This window comes from Anabrus simplex, chromosome 3 (genome assembly GCF_040414725.1).
Source record: "Anabrus simplex isolate iqAnaSimp1 chromosome 3, ASM4041472v1, whole genome shotgun sequence".
NCBI classification, from domain to species: Eukaryota; Metazoa; Arthropoda; class Insecta; order Orthoptera; family Tettigoniidae; genus Anabrus; species Anabrus simplex.
In genome coordinates this window covers 371,586,751-371,612,146 of record NC_090267.1, presented here as the reverse complement: position 1 = coordinate 371,612,146, position 25,396 = coordinate 371,586,751, and the positions used below count along the sequence as shown (strand labels likewise).

Here is a 25,396-nt window from a genome sequence, read left to right as displayed (position 1 = left end):
GATATTTGTAAGCAAACAGATTACATGGCCGTAGGTTGCTTCCATTTGCTTGCCCATAACAGAAGACCATATCGGCCATTTAATTTTCCGTATAGAGTAATAGGCCTGCATCATATGCTATAAGGCCAAAGCCACGGGTCAGTATTTCTCCAACAATATCATCACATAGTGGTTTTTGTAGTTGCAAAGAATACATCAGTAACTATTACAAGCGTTAGTTACCTGTCTCCTCTTACTTCTGACAAATCAGTTAAGTAAAGCACATAGCATAATGACGCATTACATATTCATAAAAAATAACCCCAGGCAAATTACAATGACTGTAGTAGCCCCAAAATAAATAAAAAACAATGATTTCCAAGTATATTCACCTGCGAGACCTAAACAGCACTGTAATAATTATTGTTGTTTGCTTTACTACCATTAATTACTTTTACGGTTTTCGGAGATGCCACGGTGAGGCATTTTGTCCTGCAGGAGTTATTTTACATGCTAAATCTTCCAACACGAGACTCAACCGTCTGAGCCACTCAGCCAGGCAAACAGGATTGTATCTTGGAGAAGTTCAGTTGAGGAAAAACTATGCCATGGATGGGAGCAAAAATGATCATGGTTCCACAATAGGGGAACTTACCATATAAGCCACTGTCAACATGTCCCAAAAAATACACTGACAAGGAAAAAAATCAAATTGATGTTGTATTTATGTTTGCCATTTCACTCACTAATAATGAGATTAAAAATGAAAACCTGCAACCTGTTTTCCAGTCACTGACCGGGTCAGGGATGTAATGAATGAATCATATATAGGCTATTAGTACGATGGGGTTGCCACTCCCAAAGTGATTTATTAATGACTGATAGATGCTATGAAATAAGAATGGAGAATGGTGCTGGAATGAAAGATGACAGGGAAAACCGGAGTACCCGGAGAAAAACTTGTCCAGCCTCTGCTTTGTCCAGCACAAATCTCACATGGAGTGATGGAGTGACCGGGATTGAACCACGGTATCCAGCGGTAAGAGGCCAACGTGCTGCCGGCTGAGCCTACTAATGAGATATCCAGAGCAATTTTCAGTGGGAGAAATGAGTTTACAGCAAATTATTCACAGGGCTACAGAACAAGAGCAAGGGCTGTGTTGTTTGGGTCACGTAGCTGTCGACTTGCATTCGGGAAATAGTGGGTTCGAACCCCACTGTCCATAGTCCTGAGTATGGTTTTTCATGGTTTCCTATTTTTGCATTAGGCAAATATTTGGGTTGCACCTTAATTAAGAACACAGTAGTCGCTTCCCTTCCGCTCCTAGCCCTTTCCTATATCACTTTTGCCAATGTTACAGTTATTATTGCACTGTATTTCTGCACAATCACACACATTTTCAGAAACATGTGTTGCCACCTCTGCAATGAATCGCAGCTTTTGAGGCATACTCCTGATGAGTGACACAATATCCCCTCGAGGAATGAGCTCCCATTCTTTTTGAAGGACTTTGCGCAGCTCCTGCATAGTCTCTGGACTATGACTATGTACTTTTCTTCCCAAAATGTCCCATAGATGCTCAAGTGGGTTGAGATCCAGATTGCGTGCAGGCCAATGCATCAGTTGGATCCGTACCTCGTCGAGGTACTGAAAGATACATGAGGGTGCACGCTGTCCTTGCATTAGCAGAAAATGTTCACCAATGAATGGTGGAAAAGGAAGAACATTTTCTTCCAGGATTTCTTCAATGTAGCAATACAGTGGAACCTCGATTCTTCGTTTCTGGAGGGAGCGCGAAAAAAAATCGTACAACACGGGAAAACGGAAAATCCGGGAACGAATGAACCAACAACAATTTGGCTAAATTTCACAAAAATGAAATATGTATTATTATAATCTTATAAACACTCCTAAACCAAACCAAACTACAGTCCCAATGGACCTTCCGCCTACCAAGCGACCGCTGGTCATCCCAAAAGCCTGCAGATTACGAGGTTATACATGGTCAGTGTGACGAGTCCTCTCGGCTGATATTCCTGGCTCTCTAGACTGATGCCCCCATCTCACCATTCGATAGTTCCTCAATTAAAGGTAATTGTAGAATGAGTGAACCTGGAATCAGCCCTCATATGCAGGTAAAAATGCGTGACCTGGCCGAGAATCGAACCCGTGCCCTCTAGGTGAGAGGCCCTGAGGCAAGTGCCGGAAACGTGTTCGGCGATACAAGTAAAAAAAAATTACATTTAACCCTGGACATAATGACGTTTTTCAAGTACGAACATTTGACCAAACTCGTTCCATCTTCAAATAGAGCTGTCGAAATGCACCCTGTCTCCTTCCAATTGTTGTGGCCACTCTCTCCTTTATGATTTCCAAGGATTCTGTAAACAATACCACCTGAATGCGATGCTAAGATGGTCCCTTATACAAGTGCACTGCCGATCGCTTTTCCAGTATAGTAAGTACTTCCTCTAATTATCGCAATGATGGGACGTTAACACGAAGATCCGTAAGTATGCCGTAGCCGTCCTTTCATGAGATACAGTTTCTTGAAAAACGCGTGATCGAGGATTTAGCATTGATGGGACTGAAATTTCTGGACGGCTGATCCGGGAAATCGTTTCTTCGAGGAACGGATAGTACAGGATTTTTACAATGTGATTTAATTGGGATGCTCGCGGGACCACGTAATTTGAACGGAGAATATGGGAAAACGTAGTTTCCGGGAACGTATAATCGAGGTTCTACTGTAGTCCATAAGTGACCTACCATCCACGAAGGCAGGCTCTGTTCAGACAGCCAAGGAGACGCTTGCCCAAACTATTACAGAGCCGCCACTGAACACTACCCGTGAAGAAAAGTAGCATGGAGAATGCCTTTCACTACATCTCCTCCACATACTTTGTAGTCCATGTCGAGATCTGAGGCTAAACCACAATTCATCCGTGAAGATAACTTTTCCCACTGTTCCAACCCAGCCCTAATCCTCTCTGTCCATTTACTGGTACTGACATTCAAACCCCATACCTGTTCAAGCTGACTTCTGGTGTGAACCATAGTACTGTGCAAGTCACGCGGAATTTGAAGGCTGTTCAGCCCTTACAGAAGCTTAACTCCTAACAGAGCCTGGCCTGCAAGAAAATACAAACCAAATTCCTGATATCTCTGCATGGTACATAAAGTTGTTGGTGGAACAAAGTGTAAACTCAGCCACATAATGCAAGCTGTGTCCATCCTCTACCAATGCTACTGCTCTGACTGCATCCTTCGAGTTCAATGGCATCTTCATTCCCATAAGTGCTGTTTAACATTAAGTAGAAGTTCAGAGAATTCCCTTCCTTGCACATGGAGATAACAATTTTGAATTCGGTTATGGAAACAAAGACTTGCATTTTTGTGATAGTCATTTTCAGCTGAATAACTCTATACATTTGGGATGGTCTATTGTTGGCTATTATTGAGTTCATTCCATTTTGCAATCTTTGAGAATATTTCCTAAGATTTAGTATATAATTTCATGAGAGAGCATAATTTTTTTTAAACATTATATCTCAGTTTCTTAATTATCTTGAAGTGGTGTTTTTTTTGTTTTTGTTTGTCAGTATATTTAATAAAATGAATCATGGACAGTTATCGTGCTTTCTAAGAACAATAAATATCCTCCCAACACCATCTTTTAAAAATATAGAAATATATTTATTTTCATTTGAAAACAATTTTGAGAACAGACTAAATAGCATCAATTAATATGACCTATTTTCATACATGATGAAACATTAATTTGCAGTCTTTACGGTGGCGCTCAAGTTCCAAACGGGCAATACTCAATTCTTTTTCCAGCTCACGATTTGATTTCTTCAGTTTACTTAATTGAGCTCTTAAGGTCTCAACACGTTCTTCAAATTTGATTGTCAAGCTTTTAACTTCATTCTGCCATCTGAAAGAAATCCAATAAAAAGATATTCCATAAATAACTAGTAAATATCAAAGTCTAGGATGCTTATTAAATTTAACACACACAAAAGTCTGATAAACCAGTTTTATGTTTTATTAACACTAGTAACTTTCAAATATAGGGCAGGGTAGGGTGGAGATACTGATAATTTGTCAGTTAACTGCCTTACAAGTTGTCCATTTCATGACCGTATCGATGAATATAATCAAAGGAGTCTCCAAAGAACTTTTGTTATTTGTGCTTATTGTCCTAATGTTTTTTTCTTCTCAATTCTTTCTTTATACAGTGGAAGAGGACCACTAAGTGGTCGAATCATGTCCTGTACGTGCTAATTTATATCAATTTTGCCTGAGGCAATAATAAAGTATCAATTAGGTGGTTATTTTACTAACTTCTTGATTAGTTAACTGCCTTCTCGTAAAATGATAACACCTGTTCCAATCAATCAATCAATCAATCAATAAATCAATCAATCAATCAATCAATCAATCAATCAATCAATCAATCAATCAATCAATCAATCACCACTGATCTGCATTTAGGGCTATCGTCCAGGGGACAGATTCCCTATCAGCTGATTACCTAGTCTTTTCTTAAATGATTTCAAAGAATTTATCAAAAGATCTTCCATGGTAAATTATTCTAATCCCTAATTCCTCTTCCTATAAAAGAACAGTCCGTCATGGTGGTCAGCATAGAGTGAGTGTAAAGTGCTGTCATATTCTGAGAAAACAGCAAGAACAACCGCATCCACGTACAAACTTTGTTTCAAAAACTATCTGTGTAGTATTCTTGTTGAAAACTGTCACTAAAAGATGACACTTAAAAAGAGGTAAAACAAAGAAATACCTGCTCTGAAAGTCGAGTTACTTCCCAGCTCACCCAGCAGCAGCGTCCACCACTGCTGGAACCAGTACTGTCAACCCACCTTAAGAAATATTGAAGTTGGGGGGCCAACTTTGAAACCTACAAGATCCTAGTTTCCACTGAGATTGCTGAACACAGAATGGAGATATCCATGATGGACGAAAGCCTAACCGCTCATGAAGATATGACTGACAACTTGGCTCAATACAGCTGTCATATCGGTCTCCTACAGCATGGCACTGCTGAGGAACCTGGTGAAGATGTATACAAAAAAAGTTACAGACTTCATCAAAGAGAAGCTACAACTGGACATCTCATTAGGAGACAATGACTGCTGTCACAGGCTTGGGTTGACAGGCAAGATAAATTTCCAACCTAAAGTTTGCTACATTTTCATAACACTACTCTTTTGTCAGAAATCACCCAGAACAAATTGTTCTACTTTCCTCTGGATCTTTGCCAGTTCTTGAATCAAGAAATCCTTACATCAATTTTGATTGATATTTGTTTATTTAATATTCATTTATAGGTAGGGGAGTTATGCATTGGAATTATTTACCAAGGGAGATGTTCAATAAATTTCCAAATTCTTTGCAATCATTTAAGAAAATGCTAGGAAAACATCAGATAGGAAATCTGCCAACCAGGCAACTGCCCTAAGTACAGATCAATGCTGACTGATTGAGTGATCAATCGATCGACCCTGGTGTGGATCCCATACACTGGAATCATACTCTAACGGGTATCTTACAGCGACTTACATGCTCTCTCCTTTACATCCTTACTACAAGCTCTATATACCCTCATAACCATATGAAGAGATCTGTAACCTTTATTTATAATCCTGTTCATGTGATTACCAAAATGAAGATCTTTCCTTATATTAATATCTAGGTACTTACAGTGATCCCCCCAAGATACTTCCAACGCATCAACACAGCAATTAAAACTAACAGGACCGAGCTCGATAGCTGCAGTCGCTTAAGTGTGGCCAGTATCCAGTATTCGGGAGATCGTGGGTTCAAATCCCACTGTCGGCAGCCCTGAAGATGGTTTTCCGTGGTTTCCCATTTTCACACCAGGCAAATGCTGGGGCTGTACCTTAATTAAGGCCATGGCCGCTTCCTTCCCACTCCTAGCCCCTTCCTCCCTCATCGTCGCCAAAAGACCTATCTGTGTCGATGCGACGTAAAAAAAAAAAACCTAACAGGACATTTCCTCTTGATGAAATTTAAACCTGACTTTTCACCCCATTTACCATTTACCCCATGCCTGTCTCACAAAACTGTCAGGGACTTTTTGTAGTTGTTGGCAGTCCTGTAACTCATTTATTGCTTTATAGAGTATAAAATCATCTGCAAATCACCTTATCTGTGATTCTAGTTCTTTACTCATATTTTTATACATAAAAAAAGCATAAAGTCCAATAATACTGTCTATTTCTATTCAGTCACCCTTTCAATAAAATAATGTTATTGTTTTTTTACATTCCACTAACTACTCTTGAATGTTTTCAGAGATGCTGAAGTGCCAGAATTTTGTCCTGAAGGAGTTCTTTTGTGCGCCAGTAAATCTGCCAACACAAGGCTGACGTATTTGAGCACCTTCAAATACCACCGGACTGAGCCAGGATCGAGCCTGCCAAGTTGGGGTCAGAAGGCCAGCGCCTCGACAGTCTGAGCCACTCAGCCTGGCAGTCACCCTTTTGTCTAGTCCAATAGACCTCATTTTTGTCAGTAATATCTCATGATCCACCCTATCAAAAGTCTTGGATAGGTCAATAGCAATGCAGTCCATTTTACCTCCTTAGCTAAAATATCTGCTATCTCTTGCTGGAATCCCACACTGGAGTAATTTTCCCTAAACCCAAACTGCCTTCCATTAACCAATTCACATCATATGACGAGTTGTAGTCGCACGCAGTGTTTTAGTGCATTAATCAAATTAGTTCAGCTCGCAATGATGCAGTACCTCGCTTATCTTCATATATTAGATTCCGTTTGCAATATGATTTCTAGTAGTACACACTGTAGGGAACTAGAGGCATGTACTGTTGGTAAACAATGCTGTCTGTATTTGTGACACACTGGAATTGTTGATTCAGTTTCTTTTCATTGGTAATCAGTATTCATTATAGAGTAGAACCGGTTTTGCGGTAATGTAGACGAGAGATTGGAAGTGTTTGTAGACATTGTTTTAGATGGCGATTATGGCAATGATGACGTTTTGGAAAACAAATCTGAGTTTGAGGATAGTGATAGCAACAGTGAAAGTTACTGAATGAGCAGAATATTGAAGAAAAAGAGTGAAAGTGCTGCGCCAGGTTCTTCCAAACGTGCATGGCTGGTGACACAAAAGAACTATAGTGATTGGAAATTGGAGAAAAAAGATGATAATCCTGATATATATCCATTTTGTGGATACTGCGGTGTTTCAGAAACACTTACGAAAAATGTATAGTCCGCCCACCGTCCGAAATTGTGAAGTTTTTCGAGTACACGGATTCACTCTTTTTGAAATTATTTCAAATGAAACATTTGTATCACAGCCAACAATCACTCAAGGAATAAAGAATGGGTAAGTCATAACTTTCAATGGCATGAATGCAAAATTTGAGTGAATTATCTGCATTAGCTTTTATTTCAAGCATGTTTTTGCGTGACAGGTGCGCTCAAACTACGTGCGGGCAAATTAAATCTGATTCCACAGTCAACATTGTGGCAGGGGGTTAAGGCAGTATTTTGCAAACATGTCTAATTTAGACACAAGAAACTTTCAGGCTTTTACCGTGTCGAGAAAACAAGGTGAAATACTTCATGTTTCGCAGAGAACTTTGCTCTGCGTCTTCAGAAGAAAATCTCGTCTGTTTATGAGGAAGAGCGCTCTAATAATGAAAGTTTGAATTTAAGAATGCTTTACCATTGGTCTATTGTAAGTGGTATTCTCATTCGCCACCAGATGGCTCACTGTGCATTAAATTTTTTTCTGAACATGCAAAAAAAAGTTTTCTGCAAAATGTAAAGAATTTTTTCTTGACACTACAATATTCCAAAACCTTATTACCATATCTACTATTATGGGTCATGAAAGCATCAATCTAAATATGTCTAATTTAATCAGAAAGGATGCTTTCCCAGAGCTTACATGGAACACGTCATGCTGACTGGTCTGTAATTAACCTCTTTATGTTCATCATCCTTTCCGTTTTACACTGGGTCTACTACAGAATTCTTCATGCAAACAGTAATCAAATAAGTACTTCAGATATGGTACTATATCCCAAAAAATCTTAGCAATTCCAACTGGTTTTTTTTTTTGTTGTTTTTTTGTTTTCAACTTCTGTAACTTTCAAAAATTTATTTACCATCACAGCTAAATTTCAGTACTACGCTGGTATTAATCACCTTCTCTACCTGACCATTATGCTTATATCCAACTATCTCCACGTACTGCTGATGTCTGTAAATCCTCACATAATGTATATACACAAATACTCTGTGCATATTTTTTACGGAATTTAGCTTAGAAAAATTGGGGTGCATGCATTATTTGAAATAATGTTAGTACCAGCTCTAAGTTCTCGATATGGCTCGTTCACAGCTAAAGAAAAGCTTAGCATTCTTTAAGATGCAGAGAACATTGCAAATCGCACAGCAGGAATAAAATGCTTGTTTTAAGGGGCTTAACATCGAAGGTCATTGGCCCAGGAATAAAATAAGTCATAGAAAGTTGTATTTCCAATTGATAAAAAGTCAAAATGCAACTTCAAGAAACAAACAGTAATCACTGGGTATTTTGTGGCCAAAAAGTGAAGCACTTGAAACTCGAAAAAAGGCTGTGTGATTATGTAGATGATAAGAGACAATACAGATAAGCATTTATTAGTGAAACATGTCAACTGAAATCTTTAGCTATAGCCACTGAACTAGGCATTGCAAACTGCAAAACTAGTCAGGGCTGGCTGACAAGATATTTTAATCACACTGGATTAGGCCTCCAGAGAAGAACTAGCATTGCTCAATAACTTCCAGGTGATTATGAAGAAAGCATTGTGAAATTTCATTGCTAAGTAATACATTTGCATCGAGAACATTCATATATAGTATTATAATTTGATAACACAGATTAAACCTTGGTCTATTTTGAAATGCCGCTTGGCAACATTGTCAACAGGAAGGGAGCATCCAGCGTAATATAAGAACTGGCGGTAATGAAAAACAAAGGTGTACAGTCATGTGTGTAACTGGTGATGGACAAAAGCTACCACCTTACATGATATTTTTTAAATTTTAATCTGACAGTATCAGTGAAATTTAAAGATAAAAATTTCATAATGTTCCGTATTGAAATGTATCACAATTAAATTGAAACAAGAAATAAAGTGGTTCAACCTATTCAATTCAAGTAAATAAGAAATGTAGTGTTACATTCTTATCAGTGAAAGGCGTACTGATGAGAGTGAATCCAAAAGGATTGTGGTTGACTGGGTGACACATGTTAGCAACACTGACCAGGTGGGCTGCTAAATTTATATAACTGGAAAGCTTCTGAGGGCACAAAACTAAAGAAATGCAACAGAAGTTACGACAAGGGAAAACAGGTTTGGTGATTATTCTTGGAGGCCAAACATGCGTCCTCCAACCACTAGCTGTGCATATAATCCAACCATTTAAAGCAGCACTGAAACAATGATAAACACAATGCAAGGCAGATGATAAACACAAGTTCACAATGAACAGAAAAGTTAAACAGTCGGATGTGACTCGGATCTAATTGACAGGTGTAGTTGTCATCATTTTTGTTTTCTTGACATTCAACATTAGTTGAGCCTTTGAACTTCCTTCTTTCACTTTCAGTAAGAGTGTTTTTAAGTCTTCTTCATTTTCTGCCATCAGGATAGTATCATCTGCATATTTTAGGTTGTTTATATTTAACCCAGCTATTTTGATTCCTCTTTCTTCTTCATAACCCTACATTCCTCATAATGTGTTCCGCATACAGATTGAAAAAGTAAGGTGACAATATACAGCCTTGCCATACTCCTTTCTGAATCTTGACCCATTTAGTTGTTCCATATATGGTTCTCACCTTAGCTTCTTGGTCAGAGTATAAGTTCCGTATGAGGTTAAAGATATGATCTCGTACTAAATCATCTTTAAGAATGTCCTTTTTCATTTTTGTTATTTGACCCAAATCATTAAATGTTGGTACTTCGTCTTGTAATGCTCCACTATGGCGTGAAGATATACATTCAAATACACTGCCTGCTGGTCTTATAGAGTCCTTCATTTTCGGAAGTGAATGCTTATGTTAGTTTCTGATTACGGCTGAGCATCAAAGGGACTTGGCATTGCGATAGAATAACAGTTAATCTAAAAATAAAACCTAGTAGGTCACTATGACGTTAAACCATCATTGTAATCATGACGACACAAGAAATACTTAGGTTCACACATAACCATGCATAGCACAAATAGTGTACGTCCTGAAGTACTTCTGACACTATGATGCCAAACGGCCACAGAAAAGCAAGAAATTCCAATTTTTCACAGTAGGCTACAGCATATATAAATTATGAAACTCTCGGTCAGAAATATTATAAAGGTAGGGCACCTCAGATTGCAAATGTATAGTTCTAATCTCGAAAAGACCTTGGCTAAAGCTATTAAAAACTATTTAAATTAGTATGTGTTTGGTCCACCTAATGAATACACTTTTCATAATTGAAAATTATTTATTCATACATGTTTCAGGAATGTAGTACATTAATGAAATTAAGTTTCTTTTTCTTAAAAAACCCAGACTTAATAGTTATATGAGTTGCATCTAATGATAGCCAAAACAGCATCAAAAATAGAGTGGGACTGGTTGCAGAAGAACATACAAACATAAATGCATAATATTTTGTGCAAGAAACAAATGATATTGGATAAGAAGTCCCAAAATTGACATGTTAATATAGTAAAACAATTTAAGGGTAATAATAAGAAGATAAAATCTGAATGATAATGAAAACAAGTTCTTTGAACCTGTTAGAAGTCTAACTCAAGTTAAATTTGATATTAATGAAATGAACATTTGAAGTACAGGGCCAAAATTCAATTGGGAAAAGGTGAATTATAGTAATGGAAAAGATTTGGTCATGTTAATAGCTGAAAATGAAGTGGCCATAGCTAACCTACCAATTGATGAACAAATTACATTTAGATAAGAAGTTAGTAGAACATGATCCAATATGATAGAACATAATGTAGATAACCATAACGAGTTGAATAAGAACATTAAATTATTAAAGAAGAAGATAATAATATTGTTGATGATGATGATGATGATGATGATGATGATGATGATGATGATGATGATGATGATGATGCTTGTTGTTTAAAGGGGCCTAACATCTAGGTCATCGGCACCTAATAATATTGCTGTGACAAAAGTTCATAAAGGTAATACTATCGTGTTGCTAGAAAGACAATATTATATTGAAAAGACTAAGAAATTTCTAACAAGCAAGAATTTTGAATTGGTAAAAAAAGATCCCACATCATCTATGCAGAATAAGTTACACGAATTCTCAATAACATAAATTTTTCATTAAACTCCAAGGATACTAACTGTCTAATTAACATAAGCTCAGTTATACCTACTTTAGGGTGCTCATGTGCATAAAATTGTATCATAAATACTAGTTAGATTGTTATTGTACATGTTTATTAATGAATTTGCCAGTTCAATATTTATAGCAGTAGTCAGAGTGAATTATGAAGTAGGGTAGAAAGTGAATTACAGCTCACTTGTTTAGTGAACTTAATCGAGACTACTTTGCGTTGTGCCTTGTGACATTTTTGCAATAAAACCAGCAGTTAACACAAAGCTGTCCGGCCCATCTGACGTATAACTGGCCCCTGCGGCCGGAAGGTTTTGGCAGAGACATGGAGTTATTGCAGGGTATCAAATTTAATAATTTTGGGTTCATTCACAGATATATCTGTCCACTTTAAAGTTTTTGGTGAGATTTTATTTTTCGGTTCATTCTGGTAATGATATCTGTTTGATTCCTCCACCATACTGTACCGGGAACAGCGGTACGGAACTAAGTCTCTGCAGTTAAAATTTAAAACTTCGCGCTACGCGCCGGCCCAGCAGCAGAAGTCAGCCAGAAACAGCGAACAACCTGTGTGTGACGTAGAGCGGGTTGACGTCACAGCCTGCCTCCCCGTGACACAGAGAGACCCTACGTCAGCATGGATTTTTCAAAAGGTTCTTCGGCTAATAAGTTCTCCCACGATAATAATTGAGTGAAATCAACTACATCATCATGTAGCCCCATATTTTATCTCTCTTCATACAAGGTTTGGTAAAAATCCGGCATGAGACAACAAAGTTGTTGACCGAAATGTAAAGACATATTTTTGGCTTGGATCGTATAAAAAATTGAGAGCTGCTTTCCTCAGTAGAACAGCGTGTTTCACAGTGAGTGTGGAGTTCGTGCGGCGAGCAGCGGGTGGTCGGCTCGTGGGGACCGCGATGCTATGCGAGTGATAGTCTCATTTCGCAGAGTTAAAGACTTAAACTCCATATTTGAACTTATAAATATTTCAGTGAGTTGCAAGTGATAATTTTATTTCGCAGAGTTCCCGCAATTCACGAGTTAAGATTGATTTAAACTTTAATGGTGATTTATTCGGACAGATGTTTCAAACTTATATTTCTTAAAAGTGTTCATAACCCATGATTGATGAAACAATCCAAACAGTGATAAATTGTGAACGACATTCGCATTGCCAACTAATTGAAATATTTTGCAAATTTTGTGTGTCAGAACTCTTCAGACTATGACAAGTGATTAATTAATGAATTAATTTCAATCTATGACTGTGTCTTCGGACTTATAGAAATCGTGAGGTTTTCCAATATCTCATGTATTCAGAGTAGACACTGGACTATGATTAGTTTCAAATACCAATATGTGCAGATATTGAACTGTGAGTTAATGACAGACTGTGAATTACATATTCGAACTTTGAATTCATGGTAGACATTAGACTGTGTTTAAGGTGTATTTACCACAAATTAAACTGTTTATTTATGACTAGTAATGAACTGTGCATTTAAACTGGGAGTTTTCAATAGACAGTATTTCTTTTTGTGTGATCAAACCACGGACTGTGGAAGAGTGAAACCTATTTCATTTAATTTCAAATTAATGAACCAAATTGGTTTACAAGTGAAACATTTTCTTTTTCAAGTGACTGAGTTAAAATTGCACGTAACGCTAAGCAAATATTTCGCGTGTGATAATTTCAAGCTGTTTCAAGTATCACATTTTCTTTAGTCAATTTTATTGACGTTTGATTACGTCACACTACGAGTGATTCTTTGTTCAACATTCAAATCTGTTATTCGAGAAACTCTTTCCGTGTCCCAGGTGCTAATGTGTACAGTCATAAGTCATTCCCGGTGCAACCAAATACCAATGCTCACATTACTACATTATCCCGATCTTCTGGACGTCGTATGGATATTCCAGAACTTCTAGAATTTCCATCGTGGGAGAAATTGTGGTTCCATGGTGCCGAGAGGAGACTGATGGCAGTACGAGGAGGGCAGCTGGATTTCGAGTACATCCCCAGCCTGGACGAGGAAAGAACCATTTCCTGCATATCTGCTGTATGAAGGTGATATGATTTGAACTTTGTTAATAAATTCAGAATTTTAAAAAAGAACTGTGATATGATTTGAACTTTGTTAATAAATTCAGAATTTTAAAAAAGAACTTAAGAATCATTTCAAGAAACCCCTCTCCCTCTGTGAGCACTCCAATCAGAACGGTACACGCCCTGCGTCTAACTCGTGCTCGTCAAAGTACCATATTTACTGTTACAACATACTCCAACAAATCATAACAAATGAACAACTGGACATCATAACCTATATTTTGAAGTTCACTCGGCGAAATTTTAACGCCAGGCGTGCCCGAGAAAGACTCCAGAAACAGAATAATACCCTGTTTAGACCACTCACTGCCAGAAATAGGGAGAATATTAACAACAGTACTTACATCTATACCATCCTTACTATCTGAAGCAACAGGTCATTGCTCGTATGGTACAATAAACGTGTCATTCACCGCATCACTTCGACATAAATGCATGACACTAGCACTAGAATTATCATTAGACAATTCATCTTCACTCTCCTCACAATCACTGGAAACATATGACAAATTATCAGCAAATAATTCACGTATATCACTAGGAGTCCATCCATCCATCCAATGTTTACCGGCGCTGCCATTTTTGTTTACTAGCATTGATGGATACATGGAAGATATTCGAAGGAAAAAACAAATGCCATTTATGCACTAAAACAGGCAAAAGCAGTACTAAAAGATGCGTAGATTATCTACAATTTAGGTACATCAACGATAATCTCCAAGTAGTTCCTCAATAACCGATAGATGGCATCAGAAGGCAGAGCTACGCCAACACGTATTCGTACGTGTTCGGCTGCAGAGCACCGTGCTTGGAAACACGTATTGATACGTGAGCGAACAGTATTGTGTTAAGGATTTATTTTTTCAATATTATATGGATACCTTCAAGCTGACCTGACATCACGTATGAATGACTTAATAAACCTTTAAGTACTAACATATTTGCATTTTCATGTGCGTTAAGAATAAAAAATATAAATAAAAAAAAAATTACGCTCACAAGCAAAAACTTATACACTTGGGAAGAGTTAAGTCAGGTGGAAACTGAAGAATTTTTAACATTACTAGAATTTACTTTGAAAAATAACTATTTCATTTTTGACAACAAAATTTACAAACAATCTAAAGGCCTAGCAATGGGTTTGCTGGCTTCAGGTATTTTAGCAAACATATTCATGGATTACATGGAATATAATAAAACAGTGGATAAAATAGGTAGATTGATTACGGTTCATGGTTAAGATACATCAATGATGTGTTGGGTATTCAGCCCGAAGGCTGGTTTGATCCTCTGCAGCTTCACCAACAGCTATCAGAAATAGCCTAGGCGTCACTGAAGAGGCGTACTAGGGAAATGAGGGGTAAGGTAGTTTCCCGTTGCTTTCCTCACCGAGCCAGCCGTTGCTATTACATATCAGTCTGCCAAGCCCACTGAAATGCATGCACCAACCAACCCTACGAGCGATATTTTCACACCATTCATAACAGGGACTGGCTGCATAAGGAATGGTATTACTAGCATCACTCATACCTCAGTCACTTTCATATTGTCAAAGCCAAGGATGAGACTGAGACAGGTCAATGAAAGTAACAAATTTGATATAGCCCATACCAGGAGACATAGTGCACTGTAAACACTACAACTCGCCAGCAAGGGCGGTACATCAATGATATATTTGTTATTATCAATGAACAAAAGGTAAAACCTGATGAATTATTAGAGTATCTAAATACTTGAGTATTTAAATACTTTGGATAAACAAGTGTGCATTTTAAGATGGAATCTGAGAATGATGGAACTTTAAGTTATGTGGATTTAACAATTACTAGAAATTTTGGTCATTTCGATTTTCAAATTTTCAGTAAGGCTATTCAAACAGATACTATTATCAGAAACGAGTCCAATCATCCAGGTCAACATAAAAAGGCAACATTTTACAGTTAATTAACCCTTTCACACTCAGTCTATTTGCAGGGGTTTGCTCGAAGAAGCTCAAACCAATTTCTGTGATTTTCCAACTAAATTACAAAAATTCAACACGTAAACAGTTTAACACATATTAAAATAAAATAAATCACACTAATACAGGAAACTATGAGTATTTCAGAAATGAATATATCTTGGACGTATTATTATTGGTAAAGCAAAAAAAAAAAAAAAATTAAACCTTGAAAATAAATTTTGAAAATAAATTATGGTTTTCAATGATAGAAAGATCAGACATTATTGCATCTTTCTTCTTTACTCTTAGACCTGAAAGAAAGAACATTTAATTCTGAATAATTTGATATTAATATGATGTGTTCACTGCAGTTCACTCATGAAGCATGGCACAAAGTTATTCACTGTACACGTAACTGTCATCGATGTCAGGTCCTCGCGGTCCGATGCACAGTGAGCAGCTGTGACTGTGTCACTTCCCACATAACGGGAATCACTTTCAGCAAAAGAAGGTCATTATTACTGTCTAAATCATCTGAAAATTCAAGGATATCGGCCTCATTCAGCCTTAAATATGGCCTAGTCATTACGATAAAAATATGACACAAGCACGTGCAACAATGGAATAATGAGGAGTAAAATTATAGTTCGCGAAGTACAGCGAACACACAATATACCAAAGAAACGAAATAAACTCTAAACTAAACTGATAGCAAGATCAAATTGTATTCAAAAGCCAACCAAAACAGATCCACACAATAACAACTTCGAATAACCACAACATATTCATGGTCAACAGATTTCATTTGTCGAAAATAAAAATATTTTGTAGGACTGGTGGATATATCTGTAGAGTAAAACCGAAATTCAATGCTTTAAGTTACTGTCACAATCAACTGTTACCAACTAACAGCCACGCAAATGACCAAAATCCCTAAATAATACAGAGGTGATGTATCGGCGCCGTGAGTTTTCTCGCCATAACCTCTTGCGCCAATAGTTCGGTGTGCTGAGTGCGAAAGGGTTAATAGAGCTATGAAAATACCTATGTCTGAAAAGAATTTTACTCTACACCAGTCCTACAAATATTTTTATTTTCGACAAATGAATCCACCAAATTGCTCGTAACAATGGATACTCCAGAAAATGTATTAATAGAAAGATAAATAAAGTGAAAAATGAACCAAAAACAACTTTAGTTAAAGATCGAAAGGAGAAAAACAAATTTCCAGTTCTCATTGTTTGAAATAATCATTATCAACTGGCTAAAATTTTCATTAAAAGGAACATCAATATCACATCTAAAAGTGATAATACTAATAAGATAATTTTCAATGCAGATAAAATTGAGAATAAATGTACAAGGGTGGCCCAGAAAATAATGCACCACAATTTTTTCTCAATCCCCAACAATGGTACAAATGCAAAACTTTAGATATGAATTCTTTGAAGTTTTCGAAGTGCGTGTGCAAAGTTTCCGCTTCTTCCGACAGATAGCATAATTGCACCAATGGTTCAACATGCGTCTGTAAGTGATGTATGTTACAAGCAGCATATCATCATTGAATTTCTCACTGCAGAGCAAGAAACGGCTGGAAACATTCACAAATGTTTAAGTGCAGTTTATGGAGCATCAGCAGTCAAAAGAAGTACAGTTAGTCGCTGGGCACAGAGGTTGAGACCATCTGAAAGTGGTTTGGCAGAGCTCCAAGATTTGCAGCGGTCAGGGCGGCCATCCACAGATGTCACACCTGGCAAGATGCACCGTACTGATGTACTCATTCGCGACGACCAACACAGAACAAACTCGGCATTTGGTGCAGGAGCTGTCAATCAGCAAAGGAAGTGTAGGTGCAATCATCAGTGCTCTTGATTACACAAAAAAGTGTTCACGATGGGTTCTGCACCATCTTATGGATGAACACAAAACTCTCAGGAAAAAAAAAAAAAAAAAAAAAAAATTCTTCTGAGTTGCTGCAACATCTTGAAGCTGAGGGGGAAGTCTTCCTGTCCCGGGTTTTGAGAGTGATGAAACCTGGATTAACCATTTTAAGCCTGAAACAAAATTGCAATCGATGGAATGGCACCATCCTGACTCTCCACAGAAGAAAAACTTCAAAGCAACTGAGTCTGGTGGTAAGGTCATGATGACGAAGAAGTGAACAAGGACAGAACAGAACAAGGAGCGGTACCGACAGGGCATACACATCCTTGTGTCTTGCTGGAGGAAGGCCATATAATGGGAAAGAGATTACGTGAAAAAATAGGGAGTGTAGAAGAAACATAATTCTTTCTTGTGTGTAGGTTCATTGTGTTCAATAAATAATTGTTGAAGAAAAAAATGTGGTGCACTAGTTTCTGGGCTACCCTTGTATATTTAATAAGTCAAGCAGCCTGGAAGAAGTTTGGCTATAAGGTACAAAGAAAATGTTAATGCAGTCAAATAAAAGACATTCGGCAATGGGACAACATATGGTTGAAAAGAATCATAAATTTACAGACATTTCTAATGACATAGAAATAATACATTTGGTCAAAAAGGGAAAATTCATGAATGTTTAAGTTCGGAAATTTATCCTGCTCAAAAAATTCACTTTGAATAAAATTTAAATGAAAGAAGTATAGATGAGAACCCATTGTATAAACTAGCATTTAATATTTTAAGGAAGAGAAGAAAAGAGAAGGAAAACATCAAACTTGACGATCTTAAATTTATTTAGGTATTCTGATTGAACATCATCAAAATTTTAACATTTTATGTAATGATAATGTTTTTAATATTTCATTAATGTTTGTTTATTCATTGATATGGGGAATTGATATAATACTCCTATCGCGTACTCACAAGTGAAGTATTACACGACAGTAGTTGCACGACCAGGGAATATTAAATTAAGCAAAGGACTTACCAAGTTGTTCCCAACAGAAGGTCATTGCAAGATGTGGAAGCCACTAGGCTCATAGAGGTCTAGTAGATTACATAATGAATTAATTCTTACTGACTAAAATAATACTTCAAGTTTAAGTTAAGCACAAACTTTAAGTGAAGGAAAATAAACTAAGATAAAAATCAAGTTAAAATTCCCAAGTTAGACTAATGAAAAAAATAGAATTAAATTAAAGATCATAGAACTTTAAAGTTCCATCAAAAATTAAAATCAAGAAAAGAAAAGGAAAAAAGAAATACAATCTGAGTTCACAAACCAGTCCCCAGGAGAAATCCTCAATCGGGATAAAATAGAAAAATATAATTTTAAAGAAATGAATGAAAGTACGGAGTTCGTAATTGAACATGTAACTCCAAGAAATTGGATTTCACACAGTTCCGTTTCGGGAGTGAAAAATGTTTCTTAAGGACCACTTCGACTGTAGGTCAGGTTCAGTAGCAAGGAAATTCACAGAACGCAAGTTCCACAAGAACAAACATTAGAAAGGGATAATTAAATCAAATATTAATTTGACCAACAGACACAAAGAGTCACCAGGTCAAATATAATACAGAATTAAATGATAATAGTTTTCAAAAGCCAGCCAAAAACGGAGAAATGTGGATGCCTTTCTGAATCACTTCCATCACCAAGAACAATCCCAACAATCTCATTGCCGAACGTCAGTTGTCTAGTCATAATAGAGGAATAGAACGTCGAATGTCAAAACACAATAGAGACCACGCCCACTAACATGTAAAGAGTGCAACCATGGCAACGAGATCACGTGAAGAACCAAAGCAAAATGGCTACCCACCCAGAAAGGATATATACACAGCAGAATTAGCCATAAGAAACAATTTTCGACTCACACAATCATTTCCCTTACGGGGTAATTTAGATAATAAAGATTTAACATGTTCAATTACAAATTGTTACATTAAAGCCCCAACAAATATGGTAGTTAATTCACAATTAAAATGACCTGAATTCATTCTCTTCATAAAACAAATTTCTTGCGCACCTAAAAAATTTTGGGTAGTAGGATATTATAGATTTAAGCAGTTCAATTAAGCCAGACGAATTTATGTAATCTACTTGGTAATGTTCAATTATCGAATTTGCTCGTCACATTGTTGTACTGGATGTTGTAGAAAAAAGTACTGGATGCTTACTTACAGACTTTTAAAAATACGCAGGAAAATGAATGGAAGGTGATAAGGTCATCGCCACACGACGACGTGATCACCCAGGATCAAATACAATAATCATGCTTTCTTCTTCACTCTAAATATAAGTTAAAATCCACCAACAATAGCAGAAGTAGCTCTGTCCTGTATCACACTCCAATCCAAAACCAAAAAAACAACACCTCGTCGCCAATTGTCGTCCATGCACAGAGAAAACGAAGCTGAATTCAGTTCCATGGTTGCTGCTACATGGCAGTACAATCTGGACAGCATGCCTCATTGGACGTTAGCGCTACCGTGATGGATCCGTACAATTACGAGCTTGCAGGATAACATAATTCCAGTAAAATTCCGATGAGCTCAACAGGCCAAAATAATTCATGATAATCAGTTTTGATCCAATATGGTAACTTGTTAATTGTCCAAATACCTTATAACACTTCCGTTAGACTCCTTTAAATTTTGGGCTAAACAAAAGATAGTGATATAATGGTTTTATTCTTTGATTAGACTTCACTGAGGAAGGGAATGTACTATGTTCCTGAAACATGTATGAATAAATAATTCTCAATTATAAAAAGTGTATTGACAAGGTGGACCAAACACACACTATTGTTTTATTAATAGCTTTAGACAAGTCAGTACAGGTTCAAATCAAATATCTATTATGGTTAAGTTTATCAACAGCAAGACCTCAGCCAGCGACAGCTCTGCACTACAGGTCTATGAATCACCAATAGAACCTACATACTTCAAAAATTCTTTAAAATAATGGATTAAGACTAAATACTGTTCAAAATCACTATTCTGAGGACTTCTATAAAATGAATAATTAATAATTAACTCAGACCATTGCAACAGTGTAAACAAACCTCACAAGCAGTTAGTGAAAATGTTTGCAATAGATGACCAAAGACATGACTGTAAAATGACAATCAGCAACAAAAAGAAACTTAAAAAACAAAAGCTTAACATTAAAACATCCATATATATGTGAAGTAACCAAACATATAATTAAATATCAGGACGATAAAATCTTCTCCACCTTGTTTATCCACTGCCTTTTAACGTATGTTTTGGAATCGGCTTAAGAAGCATTAACATTGAAGCCACCTGCTAAATGACTCAATAAAAATCAGTGAATTCTCACTCCTCCCTTTCATGATTTCTCTTTCTTTACTCAATACTATCACTCTTGGAGAAGTCAGAATTCATTGATCTTTATTGAGTCATTAGAAGGTGGCTCTCAGATCTCTATTCGGAGGGGAAAAAATTCCTTGTCAGAGAGAGAATAAAGAAGTCGAGCACAAGAAGAAGATATGTCAGACTCAACTGTAGTCCTGTGAACATCGCACACATCTCTTAACCCTCTTGGAGCCAAGAGCCGATCTGGTCGGCCGCTCCCCATCAGCTGGAAGAGGCCAGAGCTCCGCCTCCACTCTACTACTGTAAAGTGCCAGGCCGTTTTCAGTGGAAATGCATGTATTTTAAAATTCGCGTGTATCTACCGGTGTATAGCAAATACCGGCATGAAATTTTCTACATATCGACTACATAGAATAAGAATCTGGTTCGGAGTGATATAAAGAGTCAAAGACGTTTTATTGTTGATTTATAGTTGTCGATAACGTTTATTTTTAGGAAGAGAAAAATATTTTCGCACTTTCTCTCTCAATATCTACTTTGAAAAAATAATTTACGATACAGAAGAATATACGTAATTATGTATAATGTATTTCTAAATACAATTCTATAGAATAACTAATTTGAACGAGAAAAATAAAAACGTAAAAAATAAAAATTCAAACATATGTCACTAATAAACACAAGACAATTTTACTCACCGATAAAATTCGCGTGTATGTATCGATGTTTGGCAAATACTGACAACAAATTTTCTACGTGCGGACAACATAGTATTAAAATAATTCTGAATTATTAAATAAGTAAAAAATAGTAGTTGATATTATAGTTTTTGTTTTCAGAAAAAATAGTTTCTCGTTTTCGGTTGTAGTATATATTAGAAAAATAATTTCACAATACAACAGAATTTACGAAATTAAGAAATGTATGGCACTAAAGCCGTGATTTGCTTTGACCTACTAAGCGACCGCTGCTCCGTTAGGTACCTGCAGTTTACGAGGTGAATCATGGTCAGTGAGACGGATCCTCTCAGTAATTATTCTTGGTTTTCCAGACTGGGGTCGCCCTCTCACCCTCAGATATCTCCTCAATTGCAATCACTTAGGGTCACTTAGAATGAGTGAACCTCGAACCAACCCTCAGGACCAGGCGAAAATTCTTGACCTGGGCGGGAATCGAACCTATGACCTCCGGGTGAGAGGCAGGCACGCTACACTTGGCCCGCGGAGACCGGCATTTAGGTAATGATAGAGGACTATATGTGACTATAAGGTTTAGCAGAGAGTAAGTGAAAAGTAAATTGAAGTGTAATATGGGCGGAGAATCAGACGGTAGGGCATGTTTAGGTCCAAGAACCTCCTTGAAGGAAACAGGAGGTTGAGGAATGTTGTCGGGTTCATTGGGACAAATTTCCACAAAATGTTCTCCAGAGACATCATCATCATCATATTCGTTACCACTACTTTCATCTACCACCATATTCAGAGTAGCTTTAGTGCTGTTAGACACAATTAAACGTCTCTTCTTTAGCTGCGGTGATTCTGCAGACGTGTCCGGTATAATTCCGTCGCTACTCTGAACTAAATTCCCTATCGCTATCCGATAAATCATCAGCGTTAACTTCGCGCTGTTCTAAATACTGCATTAATTTATTGTCATCAATACCTGCTGAAAAATTATCACGTGAACAACATGCCATTTTCCTGTCACAAATTCACTCACTGCAAGGAGCAATCTCTTACTGACCGGTTAGCGGTATTTGTAAACACAGGAAACGGCTCTTGTGAAAGGTACAACATCCTCTTAGAACTGCCAAAGCAAGGCCAGGCACACAATAACGTGTAGCCCCTTTACTACAGGTTGTAACAAAAGTATGCACGTCACTATAGGTTGCCTCAAAATTACGTATATCACAGAATTTTAAGCCGGCCGATGTAATCGGCTCTGGCAACTTCCGACTGGATTGTTAACGGCCGACCAGATTGGCTCTGGCAATTTAAAGGGCGGATGCTCGCAATACCGCCTGGCACCAAGAGAGTTAAGCTGTTAGACAACAGGGGATGTCAATAAGGGAGTATATTCAACATCATACCTACAGTTAATACAGGTAAAGACCTGTTGTTTCCCAATACCAAATGATGTAATAATGTTTCTAAAAGAAGCATGAAATAAAATAACTTACTTGTTTTTTATATCTACTTGTGATTTCAATTGCTCCTGTAGTTCTTGAGCCATTTGTGCACCTCTCAACTGAACTTCATTAAGCTGGTCTATAAGCTGTTGGTGCTCTTGCATACGCTGCTGATAGTTCCACCAATCACTGAAAGAATGCCATCATAATTAACTGATCTCTAACAATAAAACTTAAAAGTGGCTAATCCAATCTATCGTAATCTGGAGTGAAATTAGCCACATAAGTGAAAAAAAGTTCATTTACATTGCTAAGCCCTTTATTATACCATACATTTAATTTATTTTTTAAGGAGCTGTTAATACAATATTATTTTGTGTTGCTAAGTCATTATTATATCACGTATTTAATTTATCTTCAGGAGTTGTTAGTAAAACATTTAGATAAAATATTCAAATTCAAAAGATGAATAATCTTTCATTTGAAACTTAGTACAGAATTACAATGTCCAAATTCTTATGTAACTTTCTGTTAAAAATTGAATACTGGAAAAATTCTTTAGCCTGTTTTTCCATGAAGAAAATGTACAGGGTTACCTGAACCTGATGAGATGGAATTACAGACAATATTCAGAAAGGTGATTTTATATTGGCTCAATTTCCAAACAATACACACACCTGAAACTATGTAGGTCGTGTTGAAAAATGTTTGAATAACGTGTAACTTAATAAACACAAATGGCTCATAAATACTGTATTTACCCGTGTAATTTTCGTGCTCGCAGAAGTTTCGCAGCACCAATTTTGATGAGTAATTATTGGGATTTTAATTTTGCCCGCATAATTTTTGCTGTCTCCAACCATAGGCTACTCCAAATTTTAGCTTGAGCGCTGAAAGCATTGAAGTTACCCTCTGATATCACTGCCAGCTATAGTCTAGTCTGACCTTGAGCAAAACTGCATTCCAATCCCCATGCCTGCAGTTGTACCCTGGCCTGCGTTTTGTGAGAAGTAGTCCTGTTTTAAGAGTACAGTAAGCTTATGAAAGGCTTGTGGGGTAGCTACCGCAGATACATGCTGTAATTCGTTCCATGTAGTGGTGTGTTAAGAAACAGCATCGCAAATTTTCCTAAGCAGATAGCACACGGTAAAGTGTCTTTTAGTGTGCTAAGTGCCGGTGTTACTGTTCATCGGTTAGCATGGTGAAGTATTAACAACTATACAGACGAATATAAACTACCCACCCCCCCAAATGAAATACAGCCCTGAAGGGCCTTGGCCTACCAAGCGACCGCTGCTCAGCCCGAAGGCCTGCAGATTACGAGGTGTCGTGTGTTCAACACGCTTTCTAGACCGGGGCCGCTATCTCACCATCAATAGCTCTTCAATTCTAATCACAAAGGCTCAGTGGACCTCGAACCAGCCTTCAGCTCCAAATAAAAATCCCTGACCTGGCCGGGAATCGAATTATGCCCTTCGGGTAAGAGGCAGGCACGCTATCCCTACACCACGGGGCCGGCCGCATATGAACTAAAGGTAATAAAATATGCCGAGGAGAATGGCAACCATGCTGCAGAGCGGAAATTTTCCATCTTGGAGGCACATAATCATTACCAGAGAAAGCAGAAGCAGGCTCTATGTAATGCTAAGAAAAGTATGCCATCCTTCAGAGGTCCAAAGTATGGAAAATATCCTGAGATAATGAGCTCTTAATGTACTTCGAAGAATTAAGAAATAATGGAATTGAAGTATCGCATGAAATGCTTCAATTTCGTGCACATGAAATTGCAGCACAGAGAAATATACCCAGAGTAGAATTCAGAGCAAGCCGTGACTGGGTACACAGATGAATGAGGCAAAATAATATTGTACTACAAAGTCAAAAGCTGCCTTGTGATCACACAAAAAAAAGTTATCGAATTTCATTGCTACTTAATTACGAGGGCGGATCAAATATAAACAGTAATTATTTTTAAAAATTGATTGCATCAACAAAAAAAAATGCAGATATAGAGATCATCTTTCTACATAGTGTCCCACCTTCAATACACATTTTCTCCATCGGATTGGTAAGCTGTTGACGCCATCTTAATAGAAAGAAGAGGGACGTGAGCAGAGCCAGTTTTGCACAAACTCTTCTACACTTCCATTATCGTCGAACCGCTGTCCTCCTAGGCCTTGTCTGAGTGGTCCAAACAGATGGTAGTCGCAGGGCAATAAATCTGGACTGTACAAAGGGTGTTCGAGAGGAGTTCAGTGAATTTCCTCCAGTTTTTCCCGCATTAAAGCGGCAATATTCGGCCTTGCATTGTCATGGAGAATTATGACGTTGCAGATCAGTTGCCGGCGTCGCTTGTTGAGATACGCAGCTTTTGCTTCATCCAAAAGGCGACAGTAATAGGCTGCATTAACTGTCCTTTGTTTGTGAAGAAAATCCACCAGCATAACACCTGCAGAGTCCCACAAAAAGGTTGCAAGCACCTTTCCAGCAGATAGGCGTGCTTTGGCCTTGACCGGACTGGCTTCCTTTCTTCGCCGCCACTCCA

At 37.5% G+C, this 25,396-nt stretch overlaps 1 protein-coding gene across 4 annotated transcripts in view; it reads right to left on the bottom strand.

Annotated features, from left to right (window-relative positions):
* Positions 1-3,679: 3,679 nt before the first annotated feature.
* The window catches only part of LOC136866390 (sodium channel and clathrin linker 1), a 180,547-nt gene continuing 158,830 nt past the window's right edge, over positions 3,680-25,396 (bottom strand). For 2 of the 4 annotated variants that reach the window (XM_067143302.2, XM_067143303.2), the window contains exons 11-12: positions 22,903-23,040; positions 3,680-3,917 (exon numbers count right to left, since the gene is read on the bottom strand). In XM_067143302.2, coding sequence (XP_066999403.2) covers positions 3,740-3,917; positions 22,903-23,040 — 316 coding nt within the window. In that variant the 3' untranslated portion in view covers positions 3,680-3,739. Of the gene's footprint in view, positions 3,918-4,810; positions 5,054-13,863; positions 14,012-22,902; positions 23,041-25,396 lie in introns of those variants that run through there. The other 2 variants (XM_067143305.2, XM_067143307.2) reach the window with 2 other exon arrangements.